Source organism: Stylophora pistillata, chromosome 3 (genome assembly GCF_964205215.1).
Source record: "Stylophora pistillata chromosome 3, jaStyPist1.2, whole genome shotgun sequence".
Lineage (NCBI taxonomy): Eukaryota > Metazoa > Cnidaria > Anthozoa > Scleractinia > Pocilloporidae > Stylophora > Stylophora pistillata.
In genome coordinates, this window is record NC_142521.1 from 380,524 (window position 1) to 403,846 (window position 23,323).

The following is a 23,323-nucleotide window of genomic DNA, read 5'->3' on the forward strand; positions in this document are numbered from 1 at the left end:
AAAACAAAAATAATCACAACAGCTTATTGCAATAGAGGTTGAGAAGAAAAAAACCAGAGGGTTGCTATGTCTAGCAAACACAAGTGGACTAAATTACAATTTAGTTAATGTAAGTAGTTGCTAAATCTGACTTTAGCCCTTCATTAGAGTGAAGAGTTAGCCCTATGCTTTGACAAAAGCAGTGAAATTCCAACTTACTTTAGACACTTGATTATGAATTCTTTTATTGGAACAAAAATTTTCTTGTTCTTACTTTTTCAAAAGAAGGTAAGGTAGCATCCATGGCAGTAATTTCAATCAGTGCTTCAGCAGTTTCTTTTCTTGACAAGCAAAATGACGAATCTATGAGGACCTACAACAAACAAAGGACACTTACTAATAAAAATATTAATAATGACAATGGGATTTAGCTGGCGGCATTCCATGAGGTGGTTCTTCTTGTCCACTGGTTTAAAGTGAAACGTTGAAATGTTGGTTTTTGTGGAGGGAGGAAAACCAAGGAACCTGTATAAAAACCCTTGGAGCAAGGACATACCGACCCACATACCACATATGACACCAGGTCTGGGAATTGAACCTGTGGAACAGCAGGGAGGTGAGTGCTCTTGCCACTCAACCATCCCTAGTTTCCATTCGGTTACTATGCAAGGTTTTGCTACTTCAATTGTCATCTTTGGGTCAAGCACCAAAGAAGATGGCACACAAATCATAACAAAGATTGATGGACAAAACATTTTTCATACAATCTGCCATCCTTATAACTCGGGAAACTCTGATTGATTCATGCACAACATACTTCAAGCAAATAATTATCAAATCGGCATCCACACAGGATTGAAACTTTCTCTTCCAACTCTCTGGCTAAGGATGCTATTGATTCACATTACTCTTCATCAATAGGCTGACCAAGAGGAACTCCTCTCCATCTTCCAAGCCAAGAACCTTCAAGTTTCTCCAAAAGGTTCTAAAGAAATGACCATAATTATTACAATTTAGACTTTCAGTCATGTCATAGGAGAGGATACACATTCATCGCTCGTGAGAGTTGAAATGCTGATCACCTTCATTCTCCTGTCAAGCCTTGTCCTTAGTGTCCACCACTCGGTTGTGTTGTTAATATTCATGCTTTTGATGCTGTCATTCATTATGTCTATAAATTCCTCCAATACACTAGACTGGAACAGCTTTGAAAGATCCATAACAATTTTGTCTCCCTTTACAAAATAAATTGTTTCAGTCAATAGTTAATTAGGTTAATTTACTACACCAACCCAGTTCTTGTGCTTTTATCATTACTTACAGACTTTCTAGTGGTTAAATGAGAAATTATCTACTAGTAAGCTCAGGTTACCCCCACTGTTTTGTCAGATATCCAGACAGTTTGCTCAGATGTATTTCTAGTGATCTTCTAGAATAAAGAGGTATTGTGAGAATTCAGTGTTTTACCCAAAAACCCCTCATGGTGACCTTGGACAAAGCTTACACCTGCACTACAGAATCTCAACTGACTGTAAGCTACTACCTCCTCCAACGTAGAGGTTTGAGGTCCACTCTCCCTAAATACAACAACAGAGTAACCGCAATATAACCAAGTTGTTACAAACACATCGACATACAGTGCAATCCTTGTTCTGTGCTTCTCCAGATGTTGTGTTAATCTTAACCACAGCAGGATCACAGTCAGCCCTTATCCTGCAGATCAGCAGTTCTCTGTCCTTGCTTACTGGATGTGTGAAGGTTTCCAAAGTGCAAACAGTCCACTCTAGAAAACAATAATTCTAATTTCTTACCTTGTCAATATCACACTATAGGACTATTGCCAAATTCATTATTTGCTCAACGTAATAAATTAAATTTCAGTTCTACTTGTCAAAGGAACTAAAAATTTATGGCAAATGTAATCATCTATGTGTAGCATGAGCTGAAGAATTGGGAAGAGTCAAATGATGTGGTCTGGTAACAAAAAGTTTTTGACAAAGTCATTTTGCTTAAAGAGTTATGTTAAATTAGTGACAATTACATTTCGCTAGAAAAAAATATTCTCCTGTTATAAGAGTCACATTGTTCTACAAACCAATCCTGAGAAAGTGGAACAGTTAAACACTTTCTTTGAAGCTGGTTTGGCTGCATAACACAGCTGAAAGCTCGCTATTGCTTGTAAAATAACTATAATGTACCTTTAAGCATGTTCTGCAATAGGGAAATTTCTTCAGGAGTGAAGAGACCTTGTTTGTATCTCTCAGTTGCACACAAGGAAAACTTCATGATGTTTCGAGTCTTGATCAGGGTGGCCAGTTTTTGGTGAGAAGTATTAGTTGAAGAGTCATCAAGTGACAAGGAGGAAAGACGTTCTGCAAGCTTCACCAGATCTCCTTTGTTTTCCTAACAGACAAAAAGGAAATAACAAAATAAAGAGAAATCTACTTGTAGATTTATTAAGTTCCCTGCTCTGGCATCCCATGTTCTAGTTCCCTGTTATGACATCCCATGTCTTACAGTAGTTCCCTGTTCTGGCATCCATGTTCTAGTTCCCTGTTCTGTAATCCCCTGTTCTGGCAGCCATGTTCTAGTTCCTTGTTTTCGCATTCCATGTAAAGGAGCAGATAAACTTTGAGTCACTTAGTGCCACAGTAATTGGGGATACCAGTAAACACGGACAGTTGTGTACCATGTCTAAGAGGTAAAAGCATCCAAATGAATTTCACAAGGTCACGAAAAATCTCCCTCTTTTGTATACATAACAAAAAGAAGTCTATCAAATGCAACAGTAGCTACAAGTACTCACAAGCAAAGGTGTTATCATATATACCAAAGGTTTAGAAAAATCCTTTGCTATTCTCCTAAAATAACAAAAATCACAGGGATTGAATTGAAAATATCCCTGGTCACTAGTCAGTGAGGTCATCGTTAATTAATTTGAGTTGAAACTTCAACTTAAATTAACAAAAAGGACGTAAACTTTGCCATTATAGTATAGATGAGTGTTCTACAAACTAGTTCCAAGTTAAGCTTTAGAGGTAAACAATTCCCCTTTGAAATCTTCACCATAGGTAAGATATCTTGCTCTATGGGGACATAAGAAGTTGAAATGAAATTTGTTTATACATTTGCCGTAATTGCATAAAAAAAAAAAAAAAGAAAAAAATTTGAAAAATAACTGTTTTGCTGATTTGGACAAGGCAAATTTACCAATTACCAGTAGATTAATTCAATGTTGAATTCACATCAAGGGGATAAAACAAAAGAAATTAACCCTTCATTTTCAGCACAACTTCATGTTCAACAAACAATTTTTAATATCTTACTTTATTCTCTTTCCTGTTCTGGTAACAGCTTGATGTCTAAGAGTAACAGACAAGGACAGTTAATATTATCCTCAAACAATCAGTCTCATTCTATTCTGTTTGCCAAACGACAAACAAAAATTCCATTCGAAGTTGACACCATCATATACTTTCCCTCAATACACCTCAGAGAAATAGCAACAACCTTTGTTGTCCATTCGACCTTAAGGATATGACAAACCACAACTCTTCCTTTTAGACTTGGTAGTTGGTTTTGGTACTTATCCAGAATTCAAAGTAGTGCAAAGTAGCTGCATTCCAACTGGCGGTTACACTTTGCATTTCTACAAGATGCTTGATGGCACTTTTCTTGAACCTTTACATAATTAAGGACACAGCCATATTCTGACTGCCTTTTCCAGAGAAGCTAACAGTAAAGTTATTTCATGCTGTTACTCGTTTGTAACGCTCACTGTGATACACTGTTCCATTGATTTGGCATCGCTTAAAAGACCACACCTTTCCCCAACTTGGTAGTTCTCTTCTTAGTGCCTTCCATTCTGCTTCAGACAGGATCTCTGAATTAATGGCAACTTTTTCCAGTGCCCCGATCACAAAGATCCTCAGTTCAAACTCTTCAGTTTTGGACCTGGAACATCAAATTAATGATAATTAAGTGTTAAAAAGGGGTTAGATGGACACCACAACCTTACATCATGCACAGATATTTACTAAAACTCTTGCAAGCTTGTAATTATATTTATAGGATCAATGCATATGGGTTTGCTCAGAGCAATTTGTGTAATAGACATTTCCTTTTCAAAAAAGAGAAAATCCCAATGATATCTCTCTTGTAACTCTCTTGTTTAATGATTGTACTATCTGTGATAAAAAGTATTAATTGCACAGATTCTGAAACTTACCTTTTGTAGTGATTTTTTTGGGTGAGTTGAGAATACAGGTTTTGAGCTTCGAAACTGGAGAGCTCTGAAGCCAGCTCTGGCAACTTTTGCATCACAGAAACTCCATCCAGAATCTAAAGAAAATAAAACATTCCTGACCAGTTAAAAATTATACTTCATTAACTTAACATTTTCTCATTCTTATCTGCACGGATATAAACAATGATTATAATTACATGTACCTGTCCATCAATATTCTGTGTACCATGAAATAAATCACGGAAATCTCCATTAAGGTCTTCAAAGAAAAAACAAGAATGACTCCAAAGAGGCCCAAGATCTTCAACACAGTCTCTCAGATGTAACAGTTGATGAACATTATATGTCATAAACTGTGGACCTGCAAAGAGCATATGAAGGGCATTCATATTAACAAAGATTTAGTAATACATAGATAGGTAAAAACGAACGATATAAAAACCCGACGTTTCGGCGACTTCATGATGCCATTATCAAGGGTACAAATGAAAATAAAATTAACAAATGCAAGTTCAAGAGTTACAACTACTTAGAATTAGTTGTAACTCTTGAGCTCGCATTTGTTAATTTTATTTTCATTTGTACCCTTGATAATGGTGTCATGAAGTCGCCGAAACGTCGGGTTTTTATATCGTTTGTTTTTACCTGTTTATGAAGGGCATTCAACTTTTGTTAAACATGCTCATGAAAGTTTGTGTGTATTAAGTAGAAAGATATCTGTTTGAGGATATTCCCACTCAAGTCTAACACTCATCCGACTTAACTAAATTTCCAAGGTAACGATAGACAGCGAGAGAATAAAAAATGAAGCAGTCACAAAGCAACATGAGATCTCAGAAAAAAGTTCACAAAGGGAAATTTGCTCAAGATTTCTCAAATTTTGAGAACAAAAAGATTATCATAACATGCATGGAATGGAGCAACCTAACTGTGATATTACAAATACATACCATAGAGAGTAGATGCCTGTGCACAAAATAACTTAAGGCATGAAGCAGAGCTTTCCCTCTCCTGGAGAGAGATAGTTTCTTTCAACAGTCCGTATATTCCTCCAACTAAAAGCATCAGATGAAGAACATACATATCTGGCAGGTACTTCATCAGAAGTGGCACGGCATAGTACAGCAGGAAATTCTTTTTTCTGATGCTAAGGAAAATCAAGAGATTACAAGATACTGCATCAAAGATTCAATCAAATCAGTGTACAATTCTATGGGGTGCCATTACCGCCAAAATTATATTTTTAAAATTATTCAGCCTCTTTTTCATTAACCACTTACTTATACGAATTAACCATACTTGTCACAATATTATTTAGTCCATTTCAAAAATTATTCAGCCTTATTTTCATTAACCACCTACTTTTACGAATTAACCATGCTTGACACAATGTTATTCAGCCCATTTTGAAAATTATTCAGCCTTTTTATCATGGGGCTTGTTTTTAACTATATCCCAACATAACTTGCGGTATTATAAATATATCCCAGAGTTCTTTTCACACCCTTTTCGTTGCAATATGGCAGAAAGTACAGGGATTGCGGATGTTGCACGTTCGCTCTCCCAAGCTGCTACCAATTTAATAAGTCTAGCATCACAAGAGTTTCGAGCAACTAACACTACTTCTGATCTACCTCATGTTGATTGTTAGTTCTTTGGTTTCTTTCTCTGTTTTGCAGCCCTTGTGACGGTGAAATGTTTTGCTTGACTTGATGTTCCACGTGAAGTTGTGTTGCTTACAACTGGTGATGGCGCGTTGTGAACTTTTTGGTACGGAGAAAACGCTCGTTTCAACTCAGCTTGAGCTCGATTAGAAGTATTATTTGTTTCTCGAAGCTCTTGTGATGATTGTGGTGCTAGACTTATGAAATTGGTAGCAGCTTGGGAGAGAAAACGTGCAACATCCGCGATCCCTCTACTGTCGGCCATATTGCAACGAAAAGGACATGAAAGGAACTCTGGGATATATTTATAATCCTGCAAGTTATGTTGGGATATAATTTAAAACAGGCCCCATCAAAAAAAGGCTGAATAATTTTCAAAAAGGGGCTGAATAATATTGTGACAAGTATGGTTAATTTGTAAAAGTAAGTGGTTAATGAAAATAAGGCTGAATAATTTTTGAAATGGGCTAAATAATATTGTGGCAAGTATGGTTAATTCGTAAAAGTAAGTGGTTAATGAAAAAAAAGGCTGAATAATTTTAAAAATATAATTTTGGCGGTAATGGCACCCCATACAATTCTACACCTTAAGGAAATGTGTGTCATTTCTTTCAAATACACGAGTTTAATTTCTTGAAAGTTCTTCATTTAAGAAAGTTCAAACCTGATGCAAGGAGTCACAATTGAATTAATTTTAGTTGCCTAGGTGGATTCCCCCCTAAAGAAACCCCATTCATGTATATTCAAGTGCAAGGTGTAGTGAATGACATTGTTCAGCATTGAGACAAACTGTAGAGATGAAAACTGATATATAACACACACAACCCAGAGGCCCTTTACTAACCTTTCCAATCCTTCTTATCCATAATACTTCTTGGTGTTCTGGTTACCTCACTTATAGGTTTAATAGAAAGAAATTCTTTGTCAACTTCTTCAACTCTGTTCCCAATGAAATAGAGCTTGTCCTTGTTGTCCTGAGAGAACCAGCTATTTAACAACTGTTCCACTACACCTTCACACACACAATGCATGTAATCAATGGCAGTACCACGGATGATGTCAAATGTAGGAATTCCAAATGCCCAGGATAAACCAAGAACTCCCTCAATATCATAACTCTGGGGAGATAAAGGAGAATGAAAAAAACACTCAAGATGAGAAAGAAACCATTCCCTCTGTAATATTAGGGTGTACATGAAAATTCAATATACAATTTTTCATGTTCATCAACATTTGACAACATGGTGCAGTCGACTCTTATATGCTGCAAATACCAATCACCAGCAAATTGTAGTCAACTACAGTCTGATGAATTTAAAGAAGTCAGTTTTTAAACAAAATATGAACTTCAGAGTTTCTCTGTTCATGAAAATGACTAAAGAGACTAGTCCCATCAACTTTAAGGTTAGTTACATGCTCTGGAACAATTTAACAAGTGTTTACTTACTGTTTTGGCACCTTCCTTCCTCCTCCTCAGCACCTCGATGGCCTGCTCGTTGACCTCATTATGCCTTCTGACCTCACCATGACCACTGCTTGAGGAAGCATTGTAGGGATACATGTGGCACTGTCTGTTTCTGCCCTTCTTTCCAATGCCAATGACATGCTGACAGCCTTTCTCTTTACATTTAGAGCACCCACTGTACCCATTAAACTGTTTCATCTGCAGCCACAAGGCCTTTGCAGGGGAATCCAGTGTCACATCGAGCAATATACCTCTAACATTGACCACATCTCCATCCCCCACTGACACCTGCAATCCTGCAAAGCAATATATACTTTTACTTTATCATTCCTATGTAGGAATTAAATTTTGTCTCTGTTTCACACAACCTTGTAGGCTAGGGTGGCCAGAATTCAAGCTTGGTGGTTGAAAAAAAAAAAAAAAAAAATCAAAAATTAAGTGATGAATTGAAAGTATTATCCGATAGCAAATTATTGTTTACTGTACACTATGTAGGATAAGCCGCACTCACAGATAAGCCGCACCCTGAGTCTGGCAACTCATACATGTATTTTGAGAAAAAGTTTATTGAAAAAAAAAAAGAAAAAGAAAAAGAAATCAAAAGTAAATTCTCGAGAATGATATTTTAAAATGTACTTTCTTGATTTATTTATTGTAAACCCATATAATCTCACTAACATTGGTTCTGAGAATTTAGTTCACATTCTCCTGGTATGGTTTTCTTGTCACCCAATTAAGATGGAAGTTGTTTACCTAAAATAATAACTACTTCAGAGTTTCATAATTTTTCAAGGCTACAACTCTACCTCTACCATGTGCTGGGTGTTTATTACCTGGATTATATAGAGTCCTCAGAGAAATAGCAATTGGCTGTAAGAATGTTGGAAAATGGGGTTTTCCTTTACCAAACCAAAGTCCTGCAAAAATGCGATTCATCCTGCTGAACCTGTCAATAAAATTGTAAAAGGACAGTGATAAAAATAATCTGTTTTAAACCTTATATTGTACTAAAATAATGACATGCATTGAAAGTAAACAAAAGGGCATCAACTTTGCCTGCATTTGCACCACAGCCACATAGACTTATGACTTGTACATATACCAAAAACTGTATGAATGTAAGTAATCTATTTTTCACCTCTGAAGCGGAGGAAGTTCATTGATCACTAGAAAAACTGGCCATACTCCATAACTTGATGATCGAATAAGTGCAACTCCATCAGTGTTTCCAAGGAGTGAAATATTGCTTGCACTTGCTGAGAAACCACCAGGTCCTAAATGCATATTGTACAGATTACCATCATAGACATCTTGGATTGAACTGCCATCAGAAGTTTCTCTTTTAAACCTGTACTTTAATTTTTCAAGTTGACCTGGACCTGTTTGACAAAAACAGTAAAGTTATGTCAAACCTACATGTACGTGATATATTTGGCTTACAGATTGTATTACATATTGTAGTGATAGCAAAACAATCATCAACATCATGTTGAAGCTGATTGCTTGTGATAAACAATTTTATGACACCTCAACAGATTCCCAGCACCAACATAAGCTGAAATTATAGCAAAAGTTGTCAGAGCACTTCAGTGGTTCTCAGGGATCTCCAGAAGTTCTGGCAACCGGCATAAATCACTGTCTACTTGTCCTGAGCACACAGGCTATTCTGGGAAAATATAAATACATTTCGGGGTTTCCACTTGACAAGACAGCAAGTTATCCCTGGCTACTTAAAAAATTTTTCTCTGACTAGTTCAAAGTTTTGAGAGAGCCCTGGGTTCTTAGAGTACTGCATACAACAGAAGTGTACAAAAGAATATAAAGAATATTGTATAACTTACGTGACAAAATTGTATGCAGCTGGTCTTCTATTGGAAGCTCAATGAAAAAAGACTTATCTGATAGAAGTCCACTGCATATCCTACAAACCTCACCATCCTTTGGTTTACCAACAGATATGTAGACTTGACATTTTGGATTAGGGCAACAAAAGTGCTTTTTCATAGGATGCTTCAGATATTGGATGTGGTCTTTGAATTGGCTCAATCCTTTTACTGCATTATTTTCCTTGGGACAGTGCAACTCAAGGAGGATAATGAGATCATTAGTGGCAACCATGGACAGTTTGTGTCGCATAATGAATGCCATTGTAAGAGCTAAACTTTCTCCAACTGTTATTCTGCTATCTTGATACAACAATTCATGTTCTATGCTTTCATCTTTTGTTTCTTCGACACCTGATGCCACTTTTTCCACTTCTATTTCCTCAATTAAACTAGCTAGTTCTTCTGCATATATGTAGGTATCTGGGACTTCCTCCTGCACAGCGTTACTCTCTTCAGGAAATTCTTCATTAGCTGGTATATCTTGCATCAAGCTGACAAATTCATCGAATTTGTGATCAGCAGCATTTTCAGAAATTAAGGAATTATTGCCATCTGATATCAAAAGAAAATTGTAAATAAAATTACTGAATGGCAGATATAGTCTAGGCCATCCTTTAGGTATACAAGAATGTTGGAGTCCTATATAATGATTATTCTTAAACTTTGACATTGATTCTATGGGTTTGCAAGCTAGATCAACAATTAAGCCATTACGTAAAAAACTGTGGAAAAATGTTTAGTTTTCCCAGCTTGTGACTTGAAAGAATAAAAAGGACGCTTACCAAGACAATATTGGTCCGAAAAACTACTGTCACTTTGAATCGTCTGCATACTTTCCAAAATTTCTGTTTCGCTTTGTAGCTCTGATGAGAACGTACTGCCGCGGCTATGATGATTACACGTTTTGTCTTGATCTTCAGAATCCCGTTGATGTGGTGATACCTCGTTGTAACACAACTCATCTTCTTGGTGGCTTTGAATTTTTCGTTTAAGTTTCTTTCTTCGCCAAATAGTTGAACGCGAAGGCTCGCCCTCGGCTTGAAATCTCCACTTTTTATAGCTTGGGCGCTCTGCATCCATGCTTAAGGAGAGAGTACGTGAAGCGCGAATGCGTGAGCAGCTTAGTAACCAAGCCTAGAATGTGACTGACAAAGACTGAAGACGAGTCCGGCTTCAAGCAGCTTGAAATTTGTGGCGGGAAGAGAACAATGCCAATATGCTGACGCCATGCTCAAAACGCAGGTAACATGCGGTCAAACAAGAAAGATTAGCCTTAGTAATCAAGTTCTCGAGTCCAACGGCTTAACTGAATATTCTCATTCTTCTGTCTTCATTTTGATCAACGTCAACCTTCCAAGTGTACTAAGTATCAGGTAAGCGCGTATTTTAATCCTTAAAAGTATTGCTATGATTCAATGATTTTTAATGCTTAATATTTTCAGGGCCGTAGCCAGAAAAACACATGATTGCATGAGGCAATTAATGTCCATGAAAAACTTATTACTGGGGCAATCGGTCCATGGTTGGGTTCTCTTCCTAGGTATAAGGAGTGTTTATGATGACTATAAACAACGAAAGCGAAAGATATGATCGAGGTTTGTTAGTAGTTAAGGCCCTGATATCAATGATACTTTGGAGATTTTGGAACTCCGCGATTAGATAATGTCTGCTGGCTTAAAGGCTTGTAGCCCGCACGATGTTTCGCTTCCAGTGGTGATTTCATCAAAAACTGACCAAGTATTCTGTAGCAGATCTTATCGTTATAGTTGATATCAAGAACAACCCCACCAGCAATGCTGATTTTACTTATCGTGCTAAGATAAAGTTCTCTCATGATCACATGGCACGGATTTATGCACGTTGTAAACGTTCTGTTGAGAGCGGTTGATCGATTTTCTTGATTACCGAGCAGTTGAGAAAAATAACACGTACGTACTCGAGAATCTGTTTGATGAAAAAGCTGCAAGCTGTCAAGTTCGAATGAGAGAATTGTTTGAATCGACCGCAGTTTCAAGCTGGTGCATTGCTCAGCTGAGATAGGTTTAGCTTTGGAGCATAAACAGCGATGAATCAAGTTTAATTATGATCAAAGATTTGTCAGATATCTCACGAGGTGCGAAAAGGCGTCACGAAAGAGCGAAATAAGTTGTCACAATTTACGTTTGACAGAAGGTTGTCCAAAATATTATGTGTATTTAGTTTGCATGATGGTTATAGTGGAACGTATATGTTGATTTCTTTTGCACGGCTCAGTATGTCATCATCAAAGTCGGCAAGCCAAGTTGTAGTTGGTTGGAAAAGTAAAGGAGGGGAGGCTTTCGAAAATGAACTGGTGGAGGCGATTTCATTGAAGAAGTTGATTTTTAGAGGATCGGCTCAAATTGGAACGGAAGACTCAATGCAGTACAAGAATGACCTCTGGATGGGAAAAATTTTATCTGTTCATGGTAAGTGTATATAGCAATCTCGCACGATCGCAAAAACTCGCTATAGAAACGGTTACTCTCCAGGTCAGACCCTTAAAACAGCGTTTGCTGAAAGCAAGGTAGAGTGGTCAGCGAAAGGTTTTACCAAAGTTTCATCGAGCCGGCCGTCTTAAAAAAATAAGCTAACTTAATTATTATCCATATACCAATCAACTAGGCAACCATCTTTTTTAGATTGAACTTTCCATTTCTTAAATAAATATCTAACAGCATTGCTCCCTTAATGTCCTTCTTGGCCTTCTCATGCCACGCTAATTTCAAAAACGATTCATGCAAAGCGTTCAAGCTTCTACCAATTTGGGAAAACGTAAAATTGCCGTTTTATACGTCATGTTTACACGTTTGTAGTGTTCTGGCAAAGCATATACTGCCCATTGTGAAGGCTTTTTTTGTACTGATCTTTAAAAAGGTAGTAAGGGTGAAGCAGATAAAACCTGCAAGAGCATAACCTCTGACCAATCAGTCAGTGCAGAAATGCAGAGCACTGGATGCTCTAAAAGGAAGAGGAGAGCCAATAGGAAGCTGTTTGCTGATTATGATGTTTCAACAACTGATCAGCTAGAGGATTCAAGTGCAGGTAAAAATTGAATTTTGACCTTTTACTGTAATTGTGGGATGTGGCATTACTCACGTGGCCATTACTCATATGGTCAAAATGATAAAATACAGTAATTATGAGCTATTCAAGGAAAGTGCCTGCAAACTGTTGTGCAACAGAGAAGCAATTGATCATTTCTAAAACCAGAGATTAGGCTACATCAGTGTACATGTATGTCAGACAGTAGTTTAAACATGCTACTTTAAACCTGTTGCAACCTTGAAAGCCACATTACAATAACATATATTTCTTTGTGGAGAATGACTGACATTTATTTTGCACTCATCAAAGCAACAATTTTCTCTTGAGAACAGAACATGCATCAGCTGAGACCACCCCACAAAGTGGAAAACACAAGAGAGAAAGGAGGAAATCAGAGAAACAAGGTTTGTGTTTATGCTTTATCATTTGTGTGCTATAGTTAATGTAATTTTAATGTTCTAAAATCCTAACTAATCCTTCCACGTCAATTTTCCAGCCAAGAAAACCACACCCGCCAAAAAGCGCAAGACTGCAGAGGAGAAAAAGCAAGAGCTGTCACTTCTTTGTCATAAGCTAAATGATATCGAGGAGTCCATTGTAGTGGCGACACCAGAAAGCAGTACCGAAAGAGTGAATGAAGAGCATATTGTGGATGGCTTGTCTGAGTCTGATTGGTCAGATGATGACTCATTAAGGGTAACCTCTACCCCAAATCAGACAAACCCACTACAGCACACCCACTTTGGAGGGAAAAGGCCAAAAACCATACGTCCACCACTCAAGTGTGTCAATGTCTTGTGCAAAGAAGAAAAACAAAAGAAAGATAATGAAATAATCCATCTTAAAGAAGAGGTACATATGTTGAAAGAAGAGCTCTGTAAGTAACAACTACATTTAGGCAGCAGTGTTAATACACTATTAATTAACAGTAACATTGTAAGTTAATTGCCATCTCCATTTACGAATAATGGGGATCATGGGTTTGCATTTTGAACAATTTAATCATAGAGTCAAATCAAAAGCTCATATAACAAGAACATTGTTTCTCATCTGAATATTTTAAGACTGATAGATTAAAAAACCCATTGTTTTGTTCAATATAAACTTGTTGTCTCATTAATTTTATATCCATCATGCTAATACTTGTCTAACACCAGTTATTAAATTTACAGGTAAATCAAAAGAAAGCATGTGTGCAGGAATCAATTCCCACAGAAAAATTTCGAAGGAAAAAGGAACAGCTGATGGAGTATGCATATGAGATGTTTTGTTTAATATTGCATATATTACATATATATTTATATATATACACACACAAATATGCAGTAAACAGAGTGTCTACTACAATTACATGCACTTACCTTTCTATAGACAGGAATCAAGAGTCAGGAATTGACATAGTTCAATCAGTCTAAGTCCTTTTTTCAGCCAATTTTTTAACTGCAACTAGTACACCCCTTCCTCGTGTTTTATATAGCTATTTATGTATACTTTGCTATATATATTTAACCTTTTTTTCAAAATTCCTAGAAACATTACAAAAAAAGTAATTTTGAAAACATTTTTTTGTTAGCTTACAGAACTTATCAGTGGATCAGGCATCTGGATGTGCCCTAACAAATTGGGTGCAGCTATTAAAGATGCTGAAAATAAATCCAGGACTGTGTTGGTGAGGTCACTGCTGTGTGGATTTTACAACAGAGAAGAGCTTTTGTCAAAGACCTTCAAGGAACTTGACAAAGATGTCATAGAGGCTTGTGTTGGTAAGTGTAGCAACATTTACTTTTCATGGTTACTATATACTTCGGATAATACTCCATGTGCAGTTTCTGAAAATCTTCATACTCCCCGACAGAGGAGATTGAAATTTCCAGGGGAATGGGGGGTTATGCAAGGCCTAAACATAAAGAAATATACAGTATCAAGCTTAACTGGAATTCTCAGTAAGGGTAGGAGGTCTTCCAAAAAATTATTTCCCAAGGAGATATGAAACCTAATTGAGGGAGGGGGTGTATGAGGGCATGTTCCTCCAGAAAATTGAGAAAGAACCAGCTAAGTGATGCATTCCTTTATTCTGAGTTTCAATTTCCACTGTTGGAAAGTGTTCAAAGCGAGAAGAAAGCGAACAAGGTGTAAATTGAATTTAGAAGGATAATTAATTTTACTGGTACTATGACCGACAATTAGCTTTCTCAAAATCAACAGTTTACCAAAAAACCTGAAATATGTGAGAAAGATAGTTCCAGCGTACGCGTCAGGGCGTATATTTTGCGTGAGTGTCACGCTTAATGCACGAGACTTGAGATACTTGTTGATGATACTCACAAAGCATGAAAAGTTCTGGGAAATCTTTCGTATCCATGAAAGTTTTTTTTTTACAGCTAGTGCCCATCGGGGGTAGCCACACTTATATCACGAGATATGATGTTACATGATCACATAGGAAGGATACAGAAATGCCTTAATAGACATTTCATTATAAAGATAACTGGAATGTTTCCCAAGAAAACTTACTCATTGCCGCAATCACAGCATCGGAGATCGGCCCTCCAGCCGCCATCTTGAATGTTGTAAGAGCGCTGGGACCTAATCCTTTCCTTACGTCTCGGTCGCAAGTTTTTCAGTGATATGAAAGATTCTTCGTCACTCAGGAATAAATGGTTTTGAACCTGCTAAAAGTGGTAAATGTCTTCTTGTTGTAGATATGTCCTCTGACGTAATGTGATATAATGGCCAATCACATCTTATGATCTATAGAGCGACACGCGGCTTAGGACTCGCTAAGAGACTCCGTTGCAGTTATGTCTTCAAGCAAAAGTGCTCATTCAAGGGGGTCCATACAAGTAGAAAATTTGACACGTATGAGCAACTTCCAACTGATCTCAGGAAGACATGTGCAATCTCTCATATTACTTTCCTTGAAGTTGATGGGACTAGTCTCTTTAGTCATTTTCATGAACAGAGAAACTCTGAAGTTCATATTTTGTTTAAAAACTGACTTCTTTAACTTCATCAGACTGTAGTTGACTACAATTTGCTGGTGATTGATATTTGCAGCATATAAGAGTCAACTGCACCATGTTGTCAAATGTTGATGAACATGAAAAATTGTATATTGAATTTTCATGTACACCCTAATATTACTGAGGGAAAGGTTTCTTTCTCATCTTGAGTGTTTTTTTCATTCTCCTTTATCTCCCCAGAGTTATGATATTGAGGGAGTTCTTGGTTTATCCTGGGCATTTGGAATTCCCACATTTGACATCATTCGTGGTACTGCCCTCACGAAAATCTGGTCTATTTTAAAACCTATTTTATACTCTTTTATTCCTATCTTTTATGTATTTTTCCCCCTATTTTATGGACTATTTTAAAGCAATTCTTTAGCTATTTTAAACCTATCATTTTGAAACAAAAAACAGTTAAAAAATATAGTCCATGCATGCATGATCTACAGAAAAAAATGTTTGTAAATTAGCTTTAAAATAGCTCTAAAATAGCCTAAAAATAGCCTTAGATGTGTATGGAAGTTGGTGAGAAAACAGTATTAAAATAGTGTGAATAAGACAAGCTAAAAATAAAATAGGCTGAAAATAGTCTTAAAATAGTTATAAACGAGGAATAAAATTGGGGTAAATAAGAAAGGCCTTGGGCAGTAGGCTGAAAATAGCCTTAAAATAGACATAAAACAGGGATGAAATAGTTTAAAAATAGGTGTTTATTTTAAATCTGTTTAATAAATGCCAGTGCCAGGTAAATAGTACTGCCAGTTCATAGAACCCCATATTAAATTACATTAGGTACAAATTAGTTTCAAAACAGGTAACATCATAGTTTAAATTATATACAGACTTTAATTGACAGTTTGTTTGCTTAAATTGTAGCATTTTACAATGGCATGTATGCCCAAACATGAAAGGATGGTTTTTGAGATAAATATTATTATGGAGATCGAACATAAATTTTACTCTCACAGAGACTGTCTTTAAGTTAATAGCTCTGTTTTATTTTTTCAATCCTTATGTAAAGCAAAAGTGATTAAAAATGATATAATAAAAAGTAACATAATAAAAAACTCTTAATTAGGCAGTTAACTAGCTGCAGTGGCCTTAATTCTCTCGTTGCCCATTCTTTGCCTTTTTGGGGCCGGTGTACATTTTCCTGTACTCTGAAATAAAAAGAGCATAAATTTATAAACACACATGCAATATTTTACACACCAATACATTTATTACGGTTGTGAACATTGTTTTGCTGTTTGATTTTTAAGATTGAGATTGTTTGAATGATGCAACACTGCATCACCGAAAGGAGTGCTTTCACCACATTCCTATTTTGCTTCTGTAAAAACTTAGGGTATTCAATACTTGCACATAACTTAGGCCAACATGATGACTTGTGATCTGGGTATAAAAAGATGATTTGGATACAATTTTCACTACATGTGTAGAGTAACCTCCACTAATGGACAATCCTGCAAGTGGACACTAACCTGCAATACAAAAGTTTTTAATAGTCCCAATACCTCTTAGTTTCCAAATATTAAACCTCCCATAGGGGGAATACCTTAGTTAAGGGGTCACTATATTTGATTTCAATGGTGCATGCTTGCAACAGGGTCATATTACTATGTCTAGGTATGTACTATTTAGCCACATGTAAATTTACTTATAGCTTACCTACGAAATATCCAGGCTTGGATGAATTAAATTTCAGGGAATTTACTTTACATCTTAGGGCTTGCCTAAGCTCAGATTTAGTTACAGGCTTTACGTCCCCAAGTTTTGCAACCTTTGCAAAATCTGTTTTAAGAATTAACAGAAGTATGTTAAATATCATTGCGCAAATAACATTGAACTAAAGCACAACTCTTATTCAGTTGTATGATGTTAGTGTAATAAGTTAAAGGGGGTTAGCGGTTGGAATAAGGCCCCAAGTGACCTTTAAAAAGTTGTTGGAGTATTAACAGGAAGTCTGTTAATGGCCCTAATATATTAATTACAAATTGACAAAACCAGTAGAACATACACAGCACTATTATAAAGTATATATAAAAACATTTACAAGTGACTATTTATTCCAAATTGCATGAGAAAATCATGTGATTATGTATTAATAATATACATGAAAAAATACGAGGTACCTTCTCATAACTACGCAGAAGAAAAGCGCATGCATCACGTGCAAAAATAATTCATTCAAATCCTGCAAGTGACATTGACCTTGACATTGACCAATTACTCTGACCAATCAGAATGTCTGGTTTTGTTTCTTTCTTTGCACTGAATTAACCCTCTTCTGTACTGAATTAACTCTCTTCTGCACTGAATTAACTGAAACTGCATTCATCTTAACCAATCAGAACTGAGAAATTTTTTCATGTATATTATTATACAATATATGGTATAGGAGGAAATACCAATTAAACAGGTCTATAATAGGCAGTACGTGTAAACACGGGATTGTTTAGTTTGTGATGTGTGTGTCAGTCGTGGTTTTCATTGATTAATGTTTAGTATTCGGAAGGGGAGGTCTCCCTGAAGGAAGCACTGCAGAGTGAAGTCTTCACACACAAGAGTTACAAGTCCCACCTGTTGAAAGCCAGATGGAAATCAATTTGCTGTGAATATGCAATGCTCCCACCCACAATCAACAAATTTAAGATAATAGTTGGTAAGTTCACTCTTCTTCTTTGGAAATTCCTCTTTCCAAAACTTAGATCTACTCTTCTCCACAGTTATTCAGTAACTTTTTCATAATGGAAATGGGAATTTAGCAGTGGATATTCCATAAGATGGCTCTTCTTGTCCACTGATACTAGGTCTAATTGGAATTTGGAGTGTTTGTTTTTGGAGACCCCTAGAAAGATCCTTGGAGCAAGGAAGAAAACTAACAACAAACTCAACCCACATGTGACACCAGGTCCAAGAATTGAACTAATGGGAGGCGAGTGACCTCACCACCGCCCAATCCCAGCTCCCCAATATTGATTTTTTATTTCATTGTTTTCATAAACCGTCGCCAAGTGACCTGTGAAAATTTAGGCCGACTTAGTACCAACAAAACAGTCTGTTCAACCAGATAATTTTTGATCAGTGAATCAATTCATGAGTTTATGAGTAATTCCCAGGTGACAGTTATTTTTTTTAGTATTATCATCGTTAAGATCCTCTACTCGGTTCACTGACTCCTGGAATGGGCTATGGATGTACTTCATAAACTTACACAAATGGCTGAAGAAATCTTTGGTTTAGATGCGTTTTGTACTGGCAAACAGATACACAAGCAAAAGGAAAATTTGTTGGGTAAGGTGATTGAGGAATTTTTGTTTCCTTTTATTCTTGACACAATTCTGCAGAGCCCTGCTTGCAAAGTAGTGCCCCTGATTTCTATGAGCTTCTACTAGGGACAATGTGTTCTGATGACTGGGATAATACAGGGGTTTCATTAAGGGCCAGGCACCGGGCAAATTGACCAGTTGTGAGGACGGTTTTGCCCACCTGATTTGACGGTCTGGAGGAAAGTTTATCTTGTGAAGAAGTTCAGTTCAAAGAGTTTTGCCCGCCTGTGAAAACCAGTTTCCCTCCTGCAGAAAACATTAATGAAGCCCCTGATAATATATACCTAAATCATGTGGTTGGCAATACCTTGCAATCCTAATTCAGGCTTTGAGATAGAGTTGTGCTTGTAATTGGATGTGTTATTATCCTGATTAAAATATAGAGAAAAGTGCAATCAAACTGGCCTGAAACATGGGAGAGTTTTCTTCTGTTTTATTATTAAACTTTTAATCACATATTTTGGCATCTATTCCTTTTGTTTGTGCAGATTTGCTAGCCACATCAGAAAGTTCTGGCCAAAACCTTTCTAGTTTGTCAATCCTAAATGACTTGCTCTCATCCCTGTTACAAGTTGGTCAGCTGTATGCTCATCAGGGAGCTGTGAGGGAAGCTTTGAGGCAGTTTGTGGATGGTGTTGCACTAGCAAGGCAATTTTGCCTACCATACAGGTGATTTATTAATGTTTAGTAAAAGCTCTGTTAAACTTTTGGACCCACACTAGATCAAAAAGTCAAGGAGCATCAATCCAAAATTTTAGATGAGAGAATTTTGAGGATAACATTAACTGTCCTTGTCTGTTACTCTTAGACAATCAAGCTGTTACCAGAACAGGAAAGGGAATAAAGTAAGATCTTAAAATTGTTTGTTGAACATGAAGTTGTGCTGAAAATGAAGGGTTAATTTCTTTTGTTTTATTCCCCTGATGTGAATTCAACATTGAATTAATCTACTGGTAATTGGTAAATTTGCCTTGTCCAAACCAGCAAAACAGTTATTTTTCAAATTTTTTGCTTTTTTTTTTTTTTGCAATTACGGCAAATGTATACGACAAATTTCATTTCAACTTCTTATGTCCCCATAGAGCAAGATATCTTAGCTATAGTAAAGATGCCAAAGGGGAATTGTTTACCTCTAAAGATTAATTTGGAACTAGTTTGTAGAACACTCATCTAGACTACAAAGATAATGGCAAAGTTTACATCCTTTTTGTTAATTTAAGTTGAAGTTTCAACTCAAATTAATTAAAGATGACCTCACTGACTAGTGACCAGGGATAGTTTCAATTGAATCCCTGTGGTTTTGTTATTTTAGAAGAATAGCAAAGGATTTTTCTAAACCTTTGGTATATATGATAACACCTTTCCTTGTAAGTACTTGTAGCTACTGTTGCATTTGATAGACTTCTATTTGTTATGTATACAAAAGAGAGAGATTTTTCGTGACCTTGTGAAAACCAGTTGGATGCTTTTACCTCTTAGACATGGCACACAACTGTCCATGTTTACTGGTATCCCCAATTACTGTGGCACTAAGTGACTCAAAGTTTATCTGCTCCTTTATATGGGATGCAAAAACAAAAGGAACTAGAACCTTTGATGCCAGAACAAGGAACTAGAACATGGCTGCCAGAACAGGGGATTACAGAACAGGGAACTAGAACATGGAAGCCAGAACAGGGAACTACTGTAAGACATGAGATGTCATAACAGGGAACTAGAACATAGGATGCCAGAGCAGGGAACTTGATAAATCTACAAGTAGATTTCTCTTTATTTTGTTATTTCCTTTTTGTCTGTTAGGAAAACAAAGGAGATCTGGTGAAGCTTGCAGAACGTCTTTCCTCCTTGTCACTCGATGACTCTTCAACTAATACTGCTCACCAAAAACTGGCTGCCCTGGTCAAGACTTGAAACATCATGAAGTTTTCCTTGTGTGCAACTGAGAGATACAAACAAGGTCTCTTCACTCCTGAAGGAATTTCCCTATTGCAGAACATGCCTAAAGGTACATTATAGTTATTTTACAAGCAATAGCGAGCTTTCAGCTGTGTTATGCAGCCAAACCAGCTTCAAAGAAAGTGTAACTTAACTGTTCAACTTTCTCAGGATTGGTTTGTAGAACAATGTGACTCTTATAACAGGAGAATATTTTTTCTAGCAAAATGTAATTGTCACTAATTTAACCTAATTCTTTAAGCAAAATGACTTTGTTAAAAACTTTTTGTTACAAGACCACATCATTTGACCCTCTGGTTTTTTTCTTCTCAACCTGTATTGCAATAAGCTGTTTTGATTATTTGGTGTTTGATAAAATTGCACTCTATTGGTTTATCATCATCAATTGCCTGACAGGAGAATGTGTTTAGTCTTAGCTACTAGAGACAAAGGGAGGTTCCTCATCCTTGGTCCTTAAGTAATCATCTCTCATTTCATGATCTCTCACATTGCATGTTTCAGCTACTTGATGAAGTTCAGAACCTCACTGACAAGCTATTTGAAGATACAGACAAGAAAAGCTGCATAAACAGGTTCGAGGGAACATACAGGTTAATTTTTTTTCTTACCTTCATTACTTGTACTCTCGAAAAATTATTGATGACAACAAAATTCCTTCTCAGGTCTGGAGGTCACTCTGCAGAAAACATTCCTCGTCATCCTGTAATCCTAACTCTTGGAAAAGTAAGAGCCAGCCTTTTTAGGTCTTACATTTGTTTAGTAATCAGCCATTAAATGTATGCTAGCTCTAGCTAGCAACAAGAAACGTTTTAGAACATAATGTTTTTTGCCATAGTGCTAAGAAACATTTGTTTGCTAAATATTGGTCTTTAATCCACATAATGTGTATTGTATATTTTAATATCTCACGATAAGTTACATTGATTAATTTTATTATTGTTATTATACTTTTAATTAGTTACTACATATATATGTATATATACTTAGATTAGATTAGTATTGTTACAGAAGAAGAGCCTCTTAATTGTTGGAATCTGTAATAAATCAAAATAAATCGAAATAATAATAAATAAATGAAAAAAAAATATGAACTAGTGTGAAGCTAGGCATACCCTGTGAGCAGAGCCTTTTCTACTTTTCTTCTTTTCTGCTTCTTTTCTTCTTTTTAATCGATTCGAGGACAGGTTAAAAAGGCTCTGCTCGCAGGGTAAGTTAGGCGTGGTCTTGACTTAGCAAGTGATCTGTTGATTTGTTAATCTTGTACATGTTGTTTTGAAAACAGGATCAATTGCTGAAAGTTTATTGAGTTACCTCAGGCTTCTAGTGAATTCGAGGGATGAACTAGCTTTGTCTCAGGCCATCCATATCCCTCGCACGGACTTGGCTCATAAACAATTTACAGTATTGAGGAAAGTTGCAGGGGAAAAAAACATGCCTATGTTTCAGGTACCACTCAATTTCAGGTGTTTCACTAAGGACTGGGCACTGAGCAAATTGACTGGTTTTAAGGAAGTTTTTGCCCACCTGATTTGACCATATAGAAGAAAGTTTATCTCTTAAAGAAGTTAAGTCCAAAGAGTTTTGCCTGCCTATGAAAACCAGTTGCTCCCTTGCTAAAAACTTAGATGAAACCCCTGCAATTTTTTTTACAGTGAATATTATCATGAAAATTCTGCAATTATGAACTGCTATCAGCAAATGACAGTTATCAAAATAATTGCTGTGAAGACCACACATGCATAAAATATTTCTGGCTAAGCCACTTTTAAATAGACACAGAAGTTAAAGAGGGTGTGGGCTATACATTAGCAAAGTGTTTTCAAAGAGTGGAATCAATCACTATTAGACTAAGAGTGTTGCAATTGTAAGGGTCAAAATTTTCAATTCATTTGGAAAATTATCCCTTGGTGTTTGAGAAGCAATTCTGGCGTGTTGAAAGAGTCTGGAGGGTGAAACAAGAGGTGGCAGCCCAGTTATTTTTCAAGCATTTAAATCATGATGTTGATATTCTTGCATGCATGTATATCATTGCATTCATCATCATCAGTTTATGTCATCATTGAGGACAGGTAACAAAGCAAAAGCTGTAATCTTTCAATCCATATTCCTGGAGTTCTTAGATACTTTCTAAACCAATTTCCTCATTCCAAGAAGTTGCTGTGACAATGTATACCTCCTATCTGTGGCTGATCCTGCCTTGCTTCTCAATAGATTGGGTGGAAAGAGTTATGCACCAATTGATGACAACCCACTTCTCCCATTAACTAAGGTATATATCAGTATATCAAAATTTATTATTCCCTTTAGTGTACCAAATAGAATTTTTATAAATATATTTCAGCTGTTAGTAGGTGTCAGGTCATTTTACCACAAGAGAGAATCTTTACTAAGCCAAAGAGTTCTTTGCAGCCCAGTTGGTGTAGACTTTTCTGTCCCATACTCATGGCTAATGTTTAATAACTTCCTTCATCTGTGGTTTTCAACAATTTGTTTTTTACAGGGTCTTGGAGAGTTTGTGACCTTTTTCCAAAAGTTACAAACTGTCTGTGAAGATACAGCAGATGCAAAGTAAGATAGCTGTAGATACATATTGTACACTATTTTAATTTAAGAACATGATCATTTCTGCAAAGGAAGGTTTTAAAACCAAGATCAATTTTGTTCTTCCACCAAACTCTCAGTGATAAAAATTAGAAAACTGTTGCATCTAGATTCTGAGGC

The 23,323-nt window shown here is 36.4% G+C and overlaps 3 protein-coding genes, 1 long non-coding RNA gene and 1 pseudogene across 9 annotated transcripts in view; 2 read left to right on the forward strand and 3 right to left on the reverse strand.

The window, feature by feature from the left end:
- Positions 1–23,323, reverse strand: part of LOC148733974 (separin-like) — a 55,739-nt gene that overhangs the window by 1,831 nt on the left and 30,585 nt on the right. The window contains exon 6 of the mRNA XM_088753168.1: positions 254–352. Coding sequence (XP_088609294.1) covers positions 254–352 — 99 coding nt within the window. The remainder of the gene's footprint in view (positions 1–253; positions 353–23,323) is intronic.
- On the reverse strand, positions 2,271–10,363 carry LOC148733975 (uncharacterized; annotated as a pseudogene).
- Positions 10,436–17,961, forward strand: LOC148733976 (uncharacterized). 4 transcript variants are annotated; one of them, XM_088753163.1, is made up of 9 exons: positions 10,436–10,613; positions 11,494–11,687; positions 12,136–12,303; positions 12,639–12,710; positions 12,803–13,158; positions 13,479–13,555; positions 13,880–14,069; positions 14,688–14,987; positions 15,510–16,507. In XM_088753163.1, exons 1-7 carry the CDS (start codon positions 10,468–10,470, stop codon positions 13,977–13,979), a joined length of 1,113 nt encoding a protein of 370 aa, XP_088609289.1. In that variant the 5' UTR covers positions 10,436–10,467; the 3' UTR covers positions 13,980–14,069; positions 14,688–14,987; positions 15,510–16,507. The 4 variants fall into 4 exon arrangements, with proteins under 4 accessions (XP_088609289.1, XP_088609290.1, XP_088609288.1 ...); XM_088753164.1 differs by lacking the exon at positions 14,688–14,987; XM_088753162.1 differs by lacking the exons at positions 14,688–14,987; positions 15,510–16,507 and adding an exon at positions 17,823–17,961 and having other exon boundaries at positions 10,437–10,613.
- LOC148733977 (uncharacterized) lies at positions 16,015–17,111 on the reverse strand. Its single transcript, XR_015998686.1, has 2 exons — positions 16,986–17,111; positions 16,015–16,474 (listed from the first exon to the last, which is right to left on the reverse strand). It is a non-coding gene; the product is annotated as an uncharacterized LOC148733977 (long non-coding RNA).
- Positions 17,852–23,219, forward strand: LOC148733978 (uncharacterized). 3 transcript variants are annotated; one of them, XR_015998674.1, is made up of 10 exons: positions 17,852–17,979; positions 18,457–18,611; positions 19,135–19,315; positions 19,455–19,491; positions 20,447–20,603; positions 21,104–21,174; positions 21,265–21,325; positions 21,885–22,048; positions 22,814–22,871; positions 23,103–23,217. XR_015998674.1 is itself a non-coding variant. In XM_088753196.1 (5 exons), the coding sequence occupies exons 1-4, from the start codon at positions 18,509–18,511 to the stop codon at positions 20,555–20,557; spliced, it is 432 nt and encodes a 143-aa protein (XP_088609322.1). In that variant the 5' UTR covers positions 18,471–18,508; the 3' UTR covers positions 20,558–20,603; positions 21,104–21,181. The 3 variants fall into 3 exon arrangements, 1 of the variants encoding a protein (XP_088609322.1); XR_015998673.1 differs by lacking the exon at positions 17,852–17,979 and having other exon boundaries at positions 18,471–18,611; positions 20,447–20,651; positions 23,103–23,219; XM_088753196.1 differs by lacking the exons at positions 17,852–17,979; positions 21,265–21,325; positions 21,885–22,048; positions 22,814–22,871; positions 23,103–23,217 and having other exon boundaries at positions 18,471–18,611; positions 21,104–21,181.

Coding starts and splice junctions, on each gene's coding strand:
- LOC148733976 (XM_088753163.1), top strand. CDS start 10,468: ATGCTCAAAACGCAGGTAACATGCGGTCAAACAAGAAAGATTAGCCTT. Junction 10,614..11,493: donor CCAAGTGTACTAAGTATCAG/GTAAGCGCGTAT, acceptor TGCACGGCTCAG/TATGTCATCATCAAAGTCGG. Junction 12,711..12,802: donor GAGGAAATCAGAGAAACAAG/GTTTGTGTTTAT, acceptor TCAATTTTCCAG/CCAAGAAAACCACACCCGCC.
- LOC148733978 (XM_088753196.1), top strand. CDS start 18,509: ATGGATGTACTTCATAAACTTACACAAATGGCTGAAGAAATCTTTGGT. Junction 18,612..19,134: donor GCAAAAGGAAAATTTGTTGG/GTAAGGTGATTG, acceptor TTGTTTGTGCAG/ATTTGCTAGCCACATCAGAA. Junction 19,316..19,454: donor CAATTTTGCCTACCATACAG/GTGATTTATTAA, acceptor TGTTACTCTTAG/ACAATCAAGCTGTTACCAGA.